The sequence below is a fragment of the Chiloscyllium punctatum genome, chromosome 2 (assembly GCF_047496795.1).
Source record: "Chiloscyllium punctatum isolate Juve2018m chromosome 2, sChiPun1.3, whole genome shotgun sequence".
NCBI classification, from domain to species: domain Eukaryota; kingdom Metazoa; phylum Chordata; class Chondrichthyes; order Orectolobiformes; family Hemiscylliidae; genus Chiloscyllium; species Chiloscyllium punctatum.
In genome coordinates this window covers 101,352,425-101,370,226 of record NC_092740.1, presented here as the reverse complement: position 1 = coordinate 101,370,226, position 17,802 = coordinate 101,352,425, and the positions used below count along the sequence as shown (strand labels likewise).

The following is a 17,802-nucleotide window of genomic DNA, read 5'->3' as shown; positions in this document are numbered from 1 at the left end:
GACTATTCCTTGCCTGTCTCAGTTGGACATGGTTATCCAAGACTTGCAACAAGTGCTTCTTAAACAGCCTCCACAGTTCTGTTGTGCATTTCCTGTAGAGCAATTGTTCCCGATTTATACTCCATAGCTCCTATCTAATAGCAGTATAATTTCCCCTCCCCCAATTAAATACCTTCCCATGTTGTCTGTTCCTATTCCTCTCCCTGGCAATAGTAAAGGTGAGGCAGTTGTGGTCACTATCACAGACATTCTGTCCCACCGAGAGATCTGAAACCTGGCCTGGTTCGTTGCCCAGCACCAAATCTAATCTGGTCTCCCCAAGTTGGCCTATCTACACATTGATCTTTCCTGGACATGCCTGACAAAATCCGCTCCATCCAGACCATCTATATTAAGGAGGTTCCAATCAGCGGGTGGCAGACGACTCAGTGGTTAGCACTGCTGCCTCACAGCTCCAGGGACCCTTGGGCGACTGACTGTGTGGAGTTTGCACATTTTCCCTGTGCCTGCGTGGGTTTCCTCCGGGTATTCCGGTCCCCTCCCATAATCCAAAGACGTGCAGGTGAGGTGAATGGCTATATTAAATTGCCCATAGTGTTAGGTGCATTAGTTAAGGGTAAATATAGGGTAGGGTCTTTGGAGAGTCAGTGTGGACTTGTTGGGCCAAATAGCCTGTTTCCATACTTTAGGGAATCTAATCAAATCAATTCAACTTCATCCATAACAACAACTGTTACTTCTGCACCTTTCCACGATCTGCTGTTCTATCTGTTCTTCCATCTCTCTGCTGCTATTGGGGGGATCTATAAAAAAATACCCAATAAAGTGACTGCCCCTTTCCTGTTACTGACTGCCACCCATACTGACTCAGTAGACAAATCCTCTTTTTCTGCAGCTGTGATGTATTCTGTAATTAACAATGCTAGTCCCCTCCTCTTTTACTCCCCTCCTGGTTCTTTTGAAAAGATCAAAACCCTGGAACATCCAGCTACCATTCCTGCCCCTGTGAAATCCACATCTCTGTTATGACCACAACATTGTAGTTCCAAGTACTGATCAACGCCCTAAGTTCATCACTATTATTCCTGGCACTCCTTGCATTGAAACAGACACACTTTAACCCATCCCTTTGCCCCATCAACTATGTATCCTTCCTGACAGAGTCTCTACATTCTATTTCTGCCCATTCAACAACGATCCTCTCCTCTGATCTGTAGATCTAGTTCCCATCCCCCTGCCAAACTAATTTAAACCCTTCTGAAGTGCTCTAGCAAATATCCCATCCAGGACATTGGTGTTCATCCAGTTCCTTCTAAAAATAATTCACTGAAACACTTGATGGACGCAATAAATAGAAATAATTCATGTTTTTACTTGAATGGATTTCTATTGTTGCAAGAGCATCAGACATTTTGGCTTAAAGTAATAAAACTAAAATATGTGGATCTGTTCTCTTGTGAATCATTCTCTTGTGAATGATTCTACTATAATGTTTTATTTATATTTAAGAATAAAAACAATACTGTGAAAGCTGGAAATCTAAATATTATATTTTTGAGTTTTTGACGGCTCTTTATAGCCACAGTTGTTATCCTTGTTGCTTAAAACATTGTGCAAAAACGATAATGTTATCACAAATATTGCTTTATATCCTTAATAAAGATCTAGATTTTATTATTCATATGTGGAGAACCACTTTGTAAAATTACATATGCCTTCTATCAAAATGTAATTGTCAATTGTTTTGTTAATAATATTTAAGCGTACAATGATCAGCTTAATAATTGGTAGACTAGGTTTAAATAGTAGGCTCAAACTTACTAAAAGTAAACAGAAGAGTGGTACATGAACTGCATAATCCACGAATCTAGGGTAAATGATTGGTATAGTTTTGATGTCATGAGATAACTATTTGCTTGTAAACTGCTGGTTATGAATCACTAACTTATTTCAAATAAAGATATGAATATTATTGAGATGTGTCAGTTGGAAAATCGGGGAAAGTCAACCACATTGTATGGTCAAGGCACTCAGTACAGCATTAACTTGTTCATTAGATTTATATTTTGCTATGTTAAGATTAAAACATTTTAAAATGCTATTGAAACATTTTAAACCATGACTAATTCGACAAATTCTTCAATATCCACAGTCTTTCCAAATCCATCATACTATTGACAGCTAATTTACTACTTGTGATAAGAATACTGACCTTTGTGTAGTATATTAGTTGCAGGTTATTTTTAATATTCAGAATGCAAACTGGCAAAGATAGAGTTCAAAATTCACTTCTATAACGGCAAGTATAATCATAGAAGCTTACAACACAAAACCATTTGGTTGATGTGTCTGTGACAACTCTTTCAAAGAGTTTAGACCTGTATTTCAAATTCCTGTAAAATACTTGACCAATTTCTGTTTGAAAGAATCTTTACTTTCTGAGTTCATCACTCTATCAGGTAGTATGTTCCAGACTTTAACAACCCCTTTGTGTAGAGAGAAAGCAATGCATCTTGATATGTTATTTAGTTGTTTTGCAAATTTAAATCCATGACCTCTATTTTTCAAGCTCTTTGCTAGAATAATCAATTTCTCCCTACTTGTTTGATAGAACACCTAATGATTTTGAATACATTTGTTGTGTAACCCCATAATCATGTCTTCTCTAAGGACAGCAAGTCTATTATATCCAATTCTTCCATATACTTGAAGTTCATTTTCTCTGAAAATCTCTTTTCTATCCTTTCCAAAACATTGACAACCTTCCTAAAACGTGATCCCCTAAATTGTATACAACACACCAGCTGAGGTTTAATCAGTAATTTGTAAAGGTTTAAATGATTTCCTTGTTTTTTGTCAATATTTCTATTTACAAAACCATAAATCCCATATATTTTCTTAATTTCCTTATCAAAATGACCTATCACACATTGAAGGATTTGTGCACTTGTATCTGTAGATCCCTATACTCTTACATGTCCTCAAAATAATAACATTTTGATTTTAATGTCTGTCCATGTTTCACCAAAAGAGTATCTCTATCCTCCTGAACCGTGCCACCACCTTACTCATTATTTACTACGTTTACAAAGTTTTATATAATCAATAAATTTTAACATTGAACTTCTTACATCCATGTCCAAGTAACTTGCACGAAACAAGGAAATCAGTGGTCGTAACTTATATATGACACCAGTGTCCAGTCTAGAAAATATCCATTCACCACTACTTTGTTTTTTCATCCCATAGCCAATTATGTCCCCACGCTATTGTTGTCCCTTTAATCACCTGTATGTATGTGTTCCCATTTTCCAGATAAGTCAGTTATTTTTTATTTTATCAAATGCCTTGCTAATGCACAACATCTTGTCTACTTGCATTAACCCTCTCTGTAACTTTATCAAAAAAGTTAAACAGTTCTTCAAATACTGATTGCTCCTTATTAGTCTGTTCTTCTTTGAGTGGGAATTAGATTTGTACTTGACTGTGGTCACTAGTGATTTCCGCTCCATTGGTGTTATGTTGGCCTCTGTTTTCTAAATTATTCCTCTACAAACAAATATATGAATGAACAACACAAGTAATCCATTTGGTCTTCTAACCTGCTTTGCCCTTCAGACATATCAACTATGATCTTAGTGTGTTGAGTTCCACATTCCAATCTACTACTGATAACCAACCTGCAAAGCTACCTACTTCTGTCTTAAAAATAACTCTCTCCTTTTACAATAGTGTAGTGTTTTCAATTCTCTAGGCCTCTGTCATGATCTGGACTGGATTATTTAGTAATCTTGCTTTATACGAAGTTACATAACACCTTTTATTCTAACTGTTTTTATTCTAGCCCATATCTCTACCTTCTCCTCTTATGTTGTGACACTAATTTCATTCTCAACCTCCATGAAAATAGGTGAAAAGTACATCAGACTGCTTAACCATTATATTTCCATTTTTGTCCTTAATTGCCCCACCATTCTTTTAATTATCCTTAGGCTTTATTTTATATAATTTTTGTTCAAATGTCTGTAACTTAGAATTTGTTGTTTAACTTTTCAATTGTGTTCATTTTAACAGGAATTGTTGTATTTGGAATAAACAGACCACAGTCCAAAAATGCAATCAGCAAAAATCTTGTGGAAATGGTAAGCAGAACCATTCACACAAATCTATAACTTATTGTTGATTATATTAGATGAACAATTATACATTTATATAAATTTATTAGAAAGTTGTGTAATGCCATTGAATTGAAAGGGCACCTATGTTATTTCTGTATCTAAAAAGAGAGGACAAGTCTGAGGGACTATACACGGGTAAGCTCAAAATTGGTGGTAAGAAAGATGATGTGTCTTCACTGTAAAATATTGTAGAAATAAATCTGGAAACTGAAAATATTGGGCTGAATCTTACATTTTTTAGATTGTCAGTTTTATCGAGAGTTTCTCTTCACATGGCTTAACAAAATCTCTTGCTGCATCTTGGCAAATTTGCCTCATTAACTACTACTGGCGCATCCAATACACCAGGACCTCGAGGCCCCTTTTGGAGAATTGTGGCACCAATTTCTCCCTCTTGGGGTTTGTCTTTGGAAAGGAAAAAGCTTTCTGAGGGCACATTAGTAGCATGGGTAATGTTGTACTCCATATGAAGTTGCACTTTTCCTAAACGTTAATCTGTTTGTTTGAGTATCTGTCTAGCCCCAAAAGTCTATGGCACGATGATGCTGAGCATGATGTCCATACAGAATAAACCATAGCTTTAAATTGAGAAGTGATAGATATAGGACAGATGTCAAAAGTAGTTTGTTTACTCAGAGTAGTAGGGGTGTGGAATGCCCTACCTGCAAGAGTAGTTGACTCGCCAACTATAAGGGCATTTAAATGGTCATTGGATAAACATATGGATGGTAATGGAATATCACTGTCTGTGTTGAGAGTCTGCTGCTATATGTGGAAGCAAGTTGAATAAGGCATATGTATAGACCTGGATTCTGCTGGTCAATGAATCTTAATCTTTTCCTTGCCTGTGTGCAAAAATGTTGGTGTTGAATGATTCGGAGATGCCAGTGTTGGACTGGGGTGTACAAAGTGGTGGACAATCACCTGATGAAGGAGCTTCGCTCCGAAAGCTAGTGTGCTTCCAATTAAACCTGTTGGACTATAACCTGGTGTTGTGTGATTTTTAACGGTGTTGAATGAAGTGGTTAGCAATACCTGGGATATGGAAATTTGAGAGCCAATGTACTGGGTTGCCTATTTCATGTACAGTACATGGAACTGTGAGTAATCTTCCTGCCGACAAAAGGGCCTTGCTTTAATGGGTCCTGCATGCTTTCCCTTACAAATCAAGGCACTTGAGCATTTTTTACCATTGCATTGTTTTGAGAAGGTGATGAGGGTGCTCACTTTGGGCAGTGTTTACAGCCTCCATCTCTTATGCGTTGGTGAGGCCCTGAACATTGGATCCCCTTCCTGATGGCCCTTACTCTAAACTTTGCATCTCCCTAGGTCCCTACCCTATTCATCTATGTGAGCCTATGTCTGCCCACTTTTTCCTTCAGCCGTGGCATAGATAACAGAGAACATTACAGCCCAGTACAGGCCCTTCGGCCCTCGATGTTGTGCCAACCTGTGGAAGCAATCTGAAGCCCATCTAACTTAGACTATTCCATTACCATCCATATGTTTATCCAATGACCATTTAAATGCCCTTATAGTTGGCGAGTCTACTACTCTTGCAGGTAGGGCATTCCACACCCCTACTGCTCTCTGAGTAAACAAACTACCTTTGACATCTGTCCTATATCTATCACTTCTCAATTTAAAGCTATGTCCCTCGTGCTAGCCATCCCCATCCAAGGAAAAAAGCTCTCACTGTCCACCCTATCTAATCCTTTGATTATCTTTATATGTCTCAATTAAGTCACCTCAATCTCCTTTCTAATGAAAATAGCCTCAAGTCCCTCAGCCTTTCCTCATAAGACCTTCCCTCCGTACCAGGCAACATCCTAGTAAATCTCCTTTAAACCCTTCGCAAAGCTTCCACATCCTTCCTATAATGCTGTGACCAGAACTGCACGCAATACTCTAAGCATGGCCACACCAGAGTTTGTACAGCTGCAACATGAGCTCGTGGCTCTGAAACTAAATCCCTCTACCAATAAAAGCTAACACACCACATGCCTTCTAAACAACTCTATATTAACCTGTTTGCCAACTTTTAGTGATCTATGTACATAGACATCTCTCTGCTTATCTACAGTGCCAAGAATCTTACCATTAACCCAGTATTCTTATTCCTGTTGCTCCTTCCAACTGCATGCAATACTCCAAGCCATGCTGGTCACAGTTCTGGTCACAGCATTATAGGAAAGCTGTGGAAGCTTTGGAAAGGGTTCAAAGGAGATTTACTAGGATGTTGCCTGGTATGGAGGGAAGGTCTTATGAGGTTATGAGGAAAGGCTGGGGGACTTGAGGCTGTTTTCATTAGAGAGAAGGAGATTGGGTGAGTTAATTGAGACATATAACAATAATCAGAGGGTTAGATAGGGTGGACAATGAGAGCCTTTTTCTTTGGATGGTGATGGCTCACACATGTCCGCATTAAACTTCATTTGACACCTCTCAGTCTGGCTCTGCAGCTTATCTATGTACCTCTGTAACCTGCAACATCCTTTAGCACTGTCCACAACTCCACTCATCCACAAATTTACTAACCCATCCTTCTGCGCCCTCATCCAGGTTATTTATAAAAATGGCAAACAGCAATGACCTCAAAACAGATCTTTGCAGTACATCACTAGTAACTGAACTCCAGGATGAACATTTCCCATCAACCATCACCCTCTGTCTTGTTTCAACAAGTCAATTTCTGATCCAAATGGCTAAATCACCTTTGATCCCATGCCTTGGTATTTTGTGCAATGGCCTACTTATCAAATGCCTTACTGAAATCCATGTACACCACATCAACCGCTTTACCCTTATCCATCTGTTGTGCAACCAGACAAATACTGTCAGTCTGGAGCTGCACATTTGACCCACACATGGTGGACAGGGAGATTGGCTCCTTGCTTTGTGGGCAAGTAGCTGCAGGTCATGATGGATGGGGCAGTGTAGAGGTGGGGCTTTCTGTTTTCCTAGTACCAGCAATGAGGTCCATAGCACTAGACCATGCCAGCTGCTTCACGGTTACCACCTGAGTTCGAGAAGTCTCAGCTGTCAGGATGAATGCCCAGCTTTATATTATATTTCTCAAATATTTTCTCTATTATTTTTCACTCAGGTCAGGGTAACTACTTCCTGATACCTCACACTCACATTTTCTGTGCTTTTATTCCCAACATCTAGCAAGGTTCATGCTCTACCACTCCCATTGATACTTGCAACATCTAAACCACTCACTCCCACCCACCCAGAGCCCTCAATAACGGTAATATTGTGTGCCTTGTGCACTGCTTACTGACTTGCTCGGGAGACCACCTCACCTGTGCAAAAAGTAATATTCCAAAGGAGAACAGCCGTCAATAGAACAGAAAGAGTCACGATCTGAGGTAGCTTCTCCAACATTCTGTTTCTCACCCTTTACGTGGAAAGCATCCTAACTCTGACCAACCCAAATGACTGACTTAGTTTATCCAAGCACTTGGAGTTGTATTGGATGCTGTGCTTGGAACAGGACCTCCTGAGTGAAAACTATCCCTTTGATTTTACTGAGAGCTGCTGACAACCATGACGAGCTTCCTGCCTTTGTGCACATTGTCCCCTCAGCCAGAGCTATCAGGCTCTTTCATTTCCATTTTAATTTGCTGTTTAGTGTTGACACAAAGACATGTGAGGCAGAGATGCCTGAGCATGCAGGCAAGCTCCGAATGAGTGAGCACTATGACAGGAAGTGAAGAGCTCTGAGATGCAGCCTAGTCCAGTCCATGAGCTGGGTGTATGTTCCTGAATACACCGTGCCCTTGCTGCAGCATTGCAATGACAGTTGCTATTGCAGACTGAGGTGCAGCCTTGAGGTGCAGAAGTGCGTCCTGTTAGTGGATCAGAGATGTGCCATGAGGGTCCTTGGATGCTGATGCTTATCAAATGCCAATGGTTAACATTGAATGCATGTAGTCGGTATCCATGGAGTATCCCAAAGCTGATGCTTAGTGCCTAAATTGGAGGTCTTTCGGCAAGCTGAAGTTGTCAGGTCCCTGCTCTGGTTTCTGTCAAGATTTCTCAATGTCTAAAGCAAAAACAGAAATTGCTGGAGAAAGTCAACAGGTTTGATAACATCTGGAAAGAGAAAGCAGAGTTAATGTTTCAAGTTTGACAGTTCTGATGAAGAGTCACTGGGCTCAAAACATTAACTTTGCTTTCTCCCACAGATACTGCCAGGCCTACTGGGGTTCCCCATCAATTTCTGTTTTTGTTTCATATCTCCAGCCTCTGGAGTCCTTTGTTGTATTTCTTGATGTCCAGCTTGTTTGGTGTATTTGGTAAGATAGGAAACTGAATATTAATCAGTTGATTTTGGTTGTATAGCAAGCAATAATCGCTCTTAATTGCCAACGTCTGGTGAAAAACTCTCCTTGCTGCTTGTCAAAAGCACAAAAAATGGAGCAAGGTACTTCTAACATTTAGAATTCTCACATGATTCTGCAACAAGTATTGCCATTACCCATGTCACTCAGACCTCTCTTAACCTGCACTTAGTGAAAAATTCAGGAGAAACCTCTTTGCGCAAAGGATGTTTAATGTGAAACTTTTTTTTTGATTAGATTAGATTACTTACAGTTTGGAAACAGGCCCTTCGGCCCAACAAGTCCACACTGCCCCGCCGAAGCGCAACCCACCCATACCCCTACATTTACCCCTTACCTAACACTACAGGCAACTTAGCATGGCCAATTCACCTGACCTGCACATCTTTGGACTGTAGGAGGAAACCGGAGCACCCGGAGGAAACCCACACAGACACTGGGAGAACGTGTAAGCTCCACACAGTCAGTCGCCTGAGGTGGGAATTGAACCCGGGTCTCTGGCACTGTGAGGCAGCAGTGCTAACCACTGTGCCACCGTGCTGCCCACCAACTTGCTGCCACATGTTGAGACATTTAAGTGCAGATACTTAAAGGTGAAACTAGTAAAGTACTCAAGGTAGAAAGGAATAGAATGAGTGGCCCAGTGACTCTGTGGTAAGCACTGCTGCCTCACTGCGCCAGGGACCCAGGTTCGACTCCAGCCTCAGGCAGTGTGGAATTTGTATGTTCTCTCCATGTCTGTGTGGGTTTCCTTCGGGTGCTCCAGTTACCTCCCCCAATCCAAAGATGTGCGGGTTAGGAGGATTGGCCATGCTAAATTGCCTATAGTGTTCATGGATGTGTAGGTTAGGTGCATTAGTCAGGAGTAAATGTAGAGTAATGGGGTAGGGGAATGGGTCTGTGTGGTTTACTCTTCGGAGTGTTACTCTTCAGAGGGTCAGTGTGGACTTATTGGATGAAACAACCTGTTTCCACACTGTAGGGATTCAGTGATTCTAAGTGCTGGAAGATTGCCAATGTATTTTATGTAAGCACCTGAACTGGCTGGCTGATAACTCTTTCTAAGCGATTAAAAATTTTACTTTTAATTTTGTGATGAGGAAATTTTTTATGTGAATTTTAACATTTTCTTTTGTTTAGATGTCGAAAGCTATAAATGAAATTAGATGTGATAAAAATGTTCGAACGGTTGTACTGCGCAGTGAGGTACCAGGAATATTTTGTGCAGGTTGGTGATTGGTTTTGATTTTCATGTATCTTTAAATATAATATTTTCAGAGTAGAACTAATGTTTGTTCTGACCCCTAAAATTTTCAAATTTAGTGTTTTTGAGAGGTGGGAGAAAACCTAATTGTCTAGTCAAAACAACAATGCAGTTTATTCAGCAGTATTCAAAAGTGCTATCTGCTATGAGATAACATGAACATTATTTCTATCTTGGAACATTTGATTTGATTTTTAAGTGTATTTTTAAGATTAAGAATGTTTTATGATATCAATTCTGCTGTTGGGTGCACTTTGTGTTTGTGAATTTTAAGATGTTAAAAATCTGAACAAATCTAAACCATGAAGTTGTTAAGTTAAATTTGAAAGTTCCAAATAAGCTGATGGAACTGATTTCCAAAATTGTTTTAAGTATGCTGGACACGGACCAGGATCATGAAGACAGGATTTGGGAGTCGGGAATTTTCCCAATGTCGTGATTCTGTCTCCATCTTAACAATGCTGGCAAATTAGAATGCTTATTTCCTATCAGACAGTTCATCCTAATGTCAGGTCTGAAAGTGAGACAGAGGCAAGCCAATGACTTGCTGGACTTTTAACCTGGCCAGCATCTATTAAGGTTTTGAGTCATTCAGCATAGAAACAGAGCTTTCTGTTCAACTAGTCCAAGTTGACCATGTTCCTAAACTAAACTAGTCCTACCTGCCTGCATTTGGCCCATATCCCTCCAAACCATTCCTGTTCAAATACTTATCGAAATGTCTTTTAAATATTCAACTATACCTGCATTCACCACTTCTTCTGGCAGTTTATTCCACATACAAACCATTTTCTGTTGTCCCTCATGTCATTTTTAAATCTTTCTCGGCTCACTTTTAAAAATATGGCTCCAGGTTCTGATTCCCCGCCCCCCACCAAAACAGCAAAGATCTTTGCTATTCACCTTATCTATGGCCCTCATGATTTTGTAACCCAAACCCTTCATTCCGTCAACATCCTGGTAAATCTTTTCTGAACGCTGTCCAGTTTAATATTTTCCAATAACAGGACAACCAAAACTGCACACAGTACTCCAGAAAAGGCCTCACCAACATCCTATACAACCTCAACGTGACACCCCAACTCCTCTCCTCAAAAGTGTGAGCAATGAAATCAAGTGTGCAAAATGCCTTCTTAACCACCCTATCCACCTGTGACGCAAATTTCAAAGAATTCTGTACTTGAGGGAATGTGTATAATGTATGAGCAGGTAGGGACAGAGATAGGTTTAGGGTTGCGTGACAAAGGCTCAGCTAGTGTGACTTTGACCAGATAAGAACTAGGAGTAAATAATGAGATGCTGGAGGCAAAGGTAGCGGTTTAACGAGGTGAAGAACATCTATTATGTATTGGGGCTTGAGTCCCCTGGGCTTAATTGGGGTTCAAATCTCTGGCTATATAGAATAAGAAAACTGGTTCAACTTCCCGTGAGTAGTAAAGTGAGAAAGGAGTTAGAGTCCCCTAGGTAAAAGGACTCGAGGTTTGAGGCTCTGGAGCATAATAAAAAAAAAGTTAGAAATCAGGAACATCAAAGAAAAACATCTGAACAAAATTTGGTACTGCTTAAAAGTACTTTTAGGATAACATGGCATCACTGGGAAAAGGGCAAGGAAATGGAGCTGGTTTGCTAGGATCCCGACAGTGAAATGCATTGGCTGCCGGGGAAGCTTTGTCTGGGTTTTTGTTGTGGGAGTCTCAGTTTCTGGGCTGTGGACTTGACTCGGCGAGTCTTTGTTCTGGGGGAGGGAGTGGCTTAGACTGCGGCCCCGTGTGGTCCACTGTGAGGGTTTTCTCTTTTTATAAGTTAATTTCATTGAGAGGATGCAAAAATAAAGAAATGCTGAAATTAAGGTTGTACTAATACTTGGGTCGAGGGGGTAAGTTTCAGTGTAAATTGTGCTGTGCTGAGAGTGTTTGATATTTAAATATTTTGGTTAGTTAAAATACTGGTTCAAAAAATCCTTTTTAACTAACTGTTTTGCCTTATTTAAATCAAGATCTCAATTCAGTTTTTTTTGTGGGCTATGTAATAGGGCAGATTTTGTTTTTACATTAGTATGATACAATATTAAATCCTTTTCAAAATTATCAAGCATGTAACCTTAAAACAAATTGAGGATGTTGAGCCCTTGATTTGTTTGAAATTCTACAAAAATTTGTTTCAAAAAACAATTATGTCAGTGGTCATGCTTTAGTCAAATGAGAGTATTGAATTATAATACCTTTGCTGTTTTTAATGCAGTGTGTTCACAAAAGAAGAGTGCATTTTAATTTTGATGTTTTAAGATTTTTGAAAATATGAGAACTTGAGGCTAAGGTGTTTCAGTTCTGTTAATTACTGTTAAGACTTCATTGGCCCCTTGCATATTGCAAATTCAAAGAATGTTGATCTCTAGCAAAGTTGTACAGTCTGTAACCACCAATTCTGACTGTCTTATTTAGGAAGTTTCATTTGGAGAACATATTTGAATATGTTCTGCATTCGTTTCCCACAAATATTTGAGATTTAAATCTGAACTGAAACAGTCTCTACAGTGGCTAAAGCACAGCAAATATTTTACTATTTTCTTGCTGTTCCAGATTTTGGAAATACTTTTCCTGACAGCTTTCACATTAGGCGAAAGCGAGGACTGCAGATGCTGGAGATCAGAGTCAAGATTAGAATGGTGATGGAAAAGCACAGCAGGTCAGGCAGCATCCGAGGAGCAGGAGAATCGATGTTTTGGGCAAAAGCCCTTCAGCAGGAATGGCTATCACATTAACCAAGTATTAACTTTTTAAAGGAAAATAATTTTTGAATAACCTAAAAGGGGTCCTCTGAGGGTTTGATTTTAGGACCATTGATTGTTTGTAAATGACTGAATTGTTTAGGCAGTACAATTTAGAAGTTTATGGATTGTATAAAACTTGATAATGTCACAAATAGTGACCAGACGAACAGACTTCAAGGTGACTGAGCATGTTGAAATAGGCCGATGCAATTTAGTGTAGTTAAATGTGTGACTGTCTTCATACTGAGAGCCATCTTGGCAAGGAAGAAATGAGAGAGTAAATGCAAAGATACTTTCAGCAGCTAATGTCGTCTCTAGCGTTTCTCCATTCTCAGATGAAGCACACCTTCGGACCAGCATCCACCCCTCCACAGCCTGATCCAACGGATTCAATCAGCTCCCCTGCCATGAGCACGGAAAGTGAAGAAGCGAACAACAGTGAAGAGGAGGTTGGTACGCTTTTTGTCAGTGACCTTCCTATGGATGTTAAAGCATGTGAGCTTTACCTTCTCTTTCGATTATTTAAGGGATAAGAAGGTTCACTGATCAAGCTAACATCAAAACAGACAGTTGGCTTTGTTACATTTGACAGCAAAGTGGGAGCAGAAGCAGCAAAGAATGCTGTGTTCACCTAGCATGCTGCTGCACTTCATGCTCAGATGTGCTGGTGTCCTCCATCTGAAGCATCTCCGGGAAGTTGGAAGTCTCGTCAGTTTTGTTAAGTATTTAAGTATCCAAGAATTCCGATTTCTTCATGGAGTAGTATGCAAGGACAGACCGAATTTTGTTTTCAGGTTGGACTTTACTGAAGGAGATTTTGGATAACTGGCTTGTTTCCACTCAATGTGGAGGGGGTGGAATGGTCACCAAAGACAGTGGATTTAAGAACTTTACTGGTGAACCTTTCGTTTTCCAACATGGGAGGATCCTGCAGATTCTGCTGCATGGACTGGTAATGTTTGTGTTATAATCATTGTATCTTGTGTCTCAACAACTTGCTTAAGTACTGGCAGTAAGATTCTTATGAATAAGGTGGTAGTATCATCTAGGTGGTAATCATGAAATGATAAAAGGAGGGAATGAGAATGTGTATAAAGTATGAGCAGGTAGGGAAAGAGTTAAGTTTAGGATCGTGTGACAATGAGATGCTGGAGGCAAGGGTAGTGGTTTAACGAGGTGAAGAACATCTATTGCATAATGTCAGTTAACGAGATTGAAGAACATTTATTTTGTAATTCCAAATGGCTTAATCTTTACTGTTGATGCGTGCTGATTATAACAGTCACCCAATCAATATAGGTGTTTCCTGTAAGTGACTATATAATTCCTTTAGAATTTGCTGTTCGAGAGAAGACTGAGAATTCATATTCTTGTCTGCATGGGCGATCGCTCTCTCCAGGGCTCCGAATAAAGATGAACAAGATAGAGCCATACTGTGTCTCTGAATGTTTGCTTCGACTGATACGGAAATGGGATGACAATACCTGAATCCCTGTTCTACAACACTACCCAGGGCTCCACCAGTAATTGTATAAATTGTACCCTTGTATATTTCACTGAAGTGTAATACCTCAATCTGCCACTCCTCATCCCATTGACGCAATTGATTAAGATCTTTTTGTAATTTTTGATAACCTTTACTTTGACTATACCACTAATTTTGGTGTAATCCGCAAATTTACTAATCATGCTTCCTATATTTTCATTCAAATTACATATATAAATGATAAACAAAATTGGACCTACTACCTATTTTTGTGGAACACTACTGGTTACAGGTTTCTAGCGTGGAAAGACAACCCTTCACCATCCTCTGTCTTCAACCATAAAGACAATTTTGTACCCAATTGGCAAGCTCACTGTGAATCCCATGTGCTCTAACTTTACTAATTTGTTTACCATGCAGAACCTTATCAAAGGTGCAAGTAAACAATGTCTGCTGCTCTGCCCTAATAAACTGAATCAAAGCACAAGTCAGTAGTGTGATGGAGTGCTCCCAATTTCATGGATGGTACTGGTGATTGGTCAAATTCATGGAATTCTCATGCTAAGGACACTGTGGGTTAACCCACAGCAAGTGGATTGCAGTTGTTTAAGAATGTAGCCCACCAACACCTTCTCAAGGGCAACTAGGATGGGAAATAAACGCTAATGATGCCCACATCCCACAAATGAATAATAAAAACAAACTCTGACAGTATAAGACGTGACTTAGCTATCTTGGATTGGGAAATGTGACTGAAAGGAATGACAGTGGCAAAAATTCAACGACGAATGAGTGAAAGTTGTCTGGCTCGAGAGTGAAAAGGGAGCAAATGCCAAACCATTGACTTAGAAGGGACATCAGAGGTAGATTAGATTAGATTAGATTAGATTACTTACAGTGTGGAAACAGGCCCTTCGGCCCAGCAAGTCCACACCGACCCGCCGAAGCGCAACCCACCCATACCCCTACATTTACCCCTTACCTAACACTACGGGCAATTTAGCATGGCCAATTCACCTGACCTGCACATCTTTGGATTGTAGTATTAGATGCAAGAAAAAGGCATACAAATTGGCAAGAATGAAAACAATAGACCTGAAAATGGAGTATGTGAGTAAGTTTGCTGGGACCATAAGAAGTGATTGTAAAATTAAAAGGTAAGTAAAGAGAAAAGGATTGAGGAAAACAAATGATGAGCAAGAACAAAGAACAATATAATTCAGGAACTGGCCCTTTGGTCCTCCAAGACTGCGCCAACACATTCTACCCTTCCATACTAAAATCATCTTCACTTACAGGAACCATGTCCCTCCATTCCCTTCCTATTCACGTATTCGTCCAGATGCTACTATTGTGTCTACTTCTACCAACTTGTCTGGCAATGCGGTCTCAGCACTCACCACTCTTCGTGTGAAAAGCCTGCCTTGCATATCTCTTTTAAACTTCCCCCTGCCACACCTTGAAACTCTATCCCCTAGTAATTCACCTCTCCAACCTGGGAAATAGCATCATACTTCCCACCCATTCCATTCACAATCTTATAAACCTATATTAGGCCGCTCCTCACCCTCCTGTGTTCTGGTGAAAACAAACTCAGTCTATCCAACCTGTCTTCAAAGCTAAACTTCCCCATACCAGACAACACCTTGGTAAACCGTTTCAGTACCCTCTCCAAGGCATCCAAATCCTTCTGGCGTGTGGTGACCATAACTGTACACAATATTCCACTTTAGGCCTAACTAAAGGGTTCTTTACTGTCAGAAATGGGGGCATTTGTAATGTGGAACAAAGAAATGGCTGATGAACTAAATTCATATTTCACTTCTGCCTTCACAAAAGAGGACACAAATAATGTCACAGAAATGATGGGGAACACAGGGTTTAATGAGAGGAACTGAAGTACATCTATATTAGTAGATAACTGGTTATAGAAATTGATGGAATCGAAGGCAGATAAATTCCCAGAGTTTGATAATCCGCATCCCAGAGTGACCAAGTGGAGACGAGGACCTGAAGGCGCAGCCTCAAAGTGAAAGGATGACCCATTAGAATTAAGATGAGGAAGAGATTTTACAGCCAGAGGGTGGTTAATCTGTGGAGTTGTTTGATTTGATTTGATTTATTATTGTCACATGTACTAAGATAAGGGAAAAAATGTATTACTGTGGAGGTCAAGTCATTGAGTGTATTTAAGACAGAAATATGTTCTTGATTAGTAATGGTAAGGGTTCTTGATTAGCAATTAGTAAGGGTTAAGGGGAGAAGGCAGGAGAAAGGAGTTGAGAAACACATCAGCAATGATCGCATGGTGCAGCAGACTCAGGAGGCCAAAGGACCTAATTCCGCTCTTATAGCTTATGGTCCATGGTCTTGTGGATCAAGGCATGGGAATTCCAAATTAGTTGGTCCTCTGAATATTTTTAAATAGTCTTGAGAAGCAGGAAAATAATTGCTGAGGAACAGATCACAAATGAGATTGGAGTGATTGGAAAGATTTAGTTGGAGAAGAATGGTGAAAGAGAAAAAAAAGACCAATAATTCACGCATTTAACTTTGATTCATAGTGTTGGCACAGAGTTAGAATCTCCTCACTTTCTTGGACATCATTACCTTTAGTAATTCAAAATTTTGTGTTCCACAGGCGTGTAATAATGTCGTTGAACAGAATGAGTAGATTTTAACCTTTTCTACTCAGCTCAACTACTGCTAACTATCATGGTCTTAAATCTGTTGTACACACCACACTCTTTTCAGGGGTCTGAATTTCACAGGTAACATTTCATATTTGTTTTAATATTTTTAAAAACATAATTTTAAAAAAAATTGATATGAAATTGAAATTCAATGGATCGGAACCAAACACAAAATACAGTAAATTGTAATTTAATAGTTAACCCAAAATCTTTGGCCTGCTGGTGTGCTCAGAGCCAAAGGAAGGAATTGATGACAGGCACACCTACAAATCTTGCTTCACTGCCGAGCGCCACTCCTGATGTTTTTACATGTGCCTGCCAGAATTGAAAATGCTAGCTCATCTAAGTATATTGTCAGAAATTGCAAGAGAACAGCAATAAGATGATCAGGGCTAGTCATTTATTCCTGTACTGCAGTCAGTCAAAACACGTACAAAGATAATGTGCCAACTTTCAGCTTTATTGTACTATCTACAGCACAAGCGTGTGAATGCCACTGCTTGGTTTCTATGGTCACTAGTAACAGCTATCATGTCATCTCTATTATTCTGCTCTTTAGTCAGCTGTGTTTGAAAGTTTACATTTTAAAATCAGTAGACCCATACCTCACTTTTTTAATTTTATGTTTAATATTCAAGAGTTTTGAGTTGTAATTCTAATTGGATAAAATATTAAGAAGAAACCATGTTTGTTTTTCATTGATATTACCTTTTGTAATTCAATTTCACAGCACATTTGAACAATTTTTACAGCACACTGATGTAACATAATGGTTGGAATCCATTGGTTTAATGTATCATGTGAAAGACTGTACTAATATGACAGTTGATGAACAGTGGAGGGCCTTCAAAGAAATTTTTCAAAGTGCTCAGCAAAAGTATATTCCGATGAGAAGGAAGGACTGTAAGAGGAGGGGTAACCTGCCAACTGTGTCGAGGGAAATAAGGCAGGCTATCAAAGAAAGAGAAGGCATACAAAGTGTCCAAAGACAGCAGGAATCCAGAAGATTGGGAAAACTTTAAAGGTCAACATAGAGCTACAAAAAGAGCTATAAAGAAAAGT

At 39.6% G+C, this 17,802-nt stretch overlaps 1 protein-coding gene across 2 annotated transcripts in view; it reads left to right on the top strand.

The window, feature by feature from the left end:
- auh (AU RNA binding protein/enoyl-CoA hydratase) overlaps positions 1–17,802 on the top strand; it is a 342,490-nt gene that overhangs the window by 42,675 nt on the left and 282,013 nt on the right. For both annotated transcript variants that reach the window (XM_072586802.1, XM_072586790.1), the window contains exons 2-3: positions 4,075–4,142; positions 9,668–9,755. In XM_072586802.1, the coding sequence (XP_072442903.1) occupies positions 4,075–4,142; positions 9,668–9,755 (156 nt within the window). The remainder of the gene's footprint in view (positions 1–4,074; positions 4,143–9,667; positions 9,756–17,802) is intronic.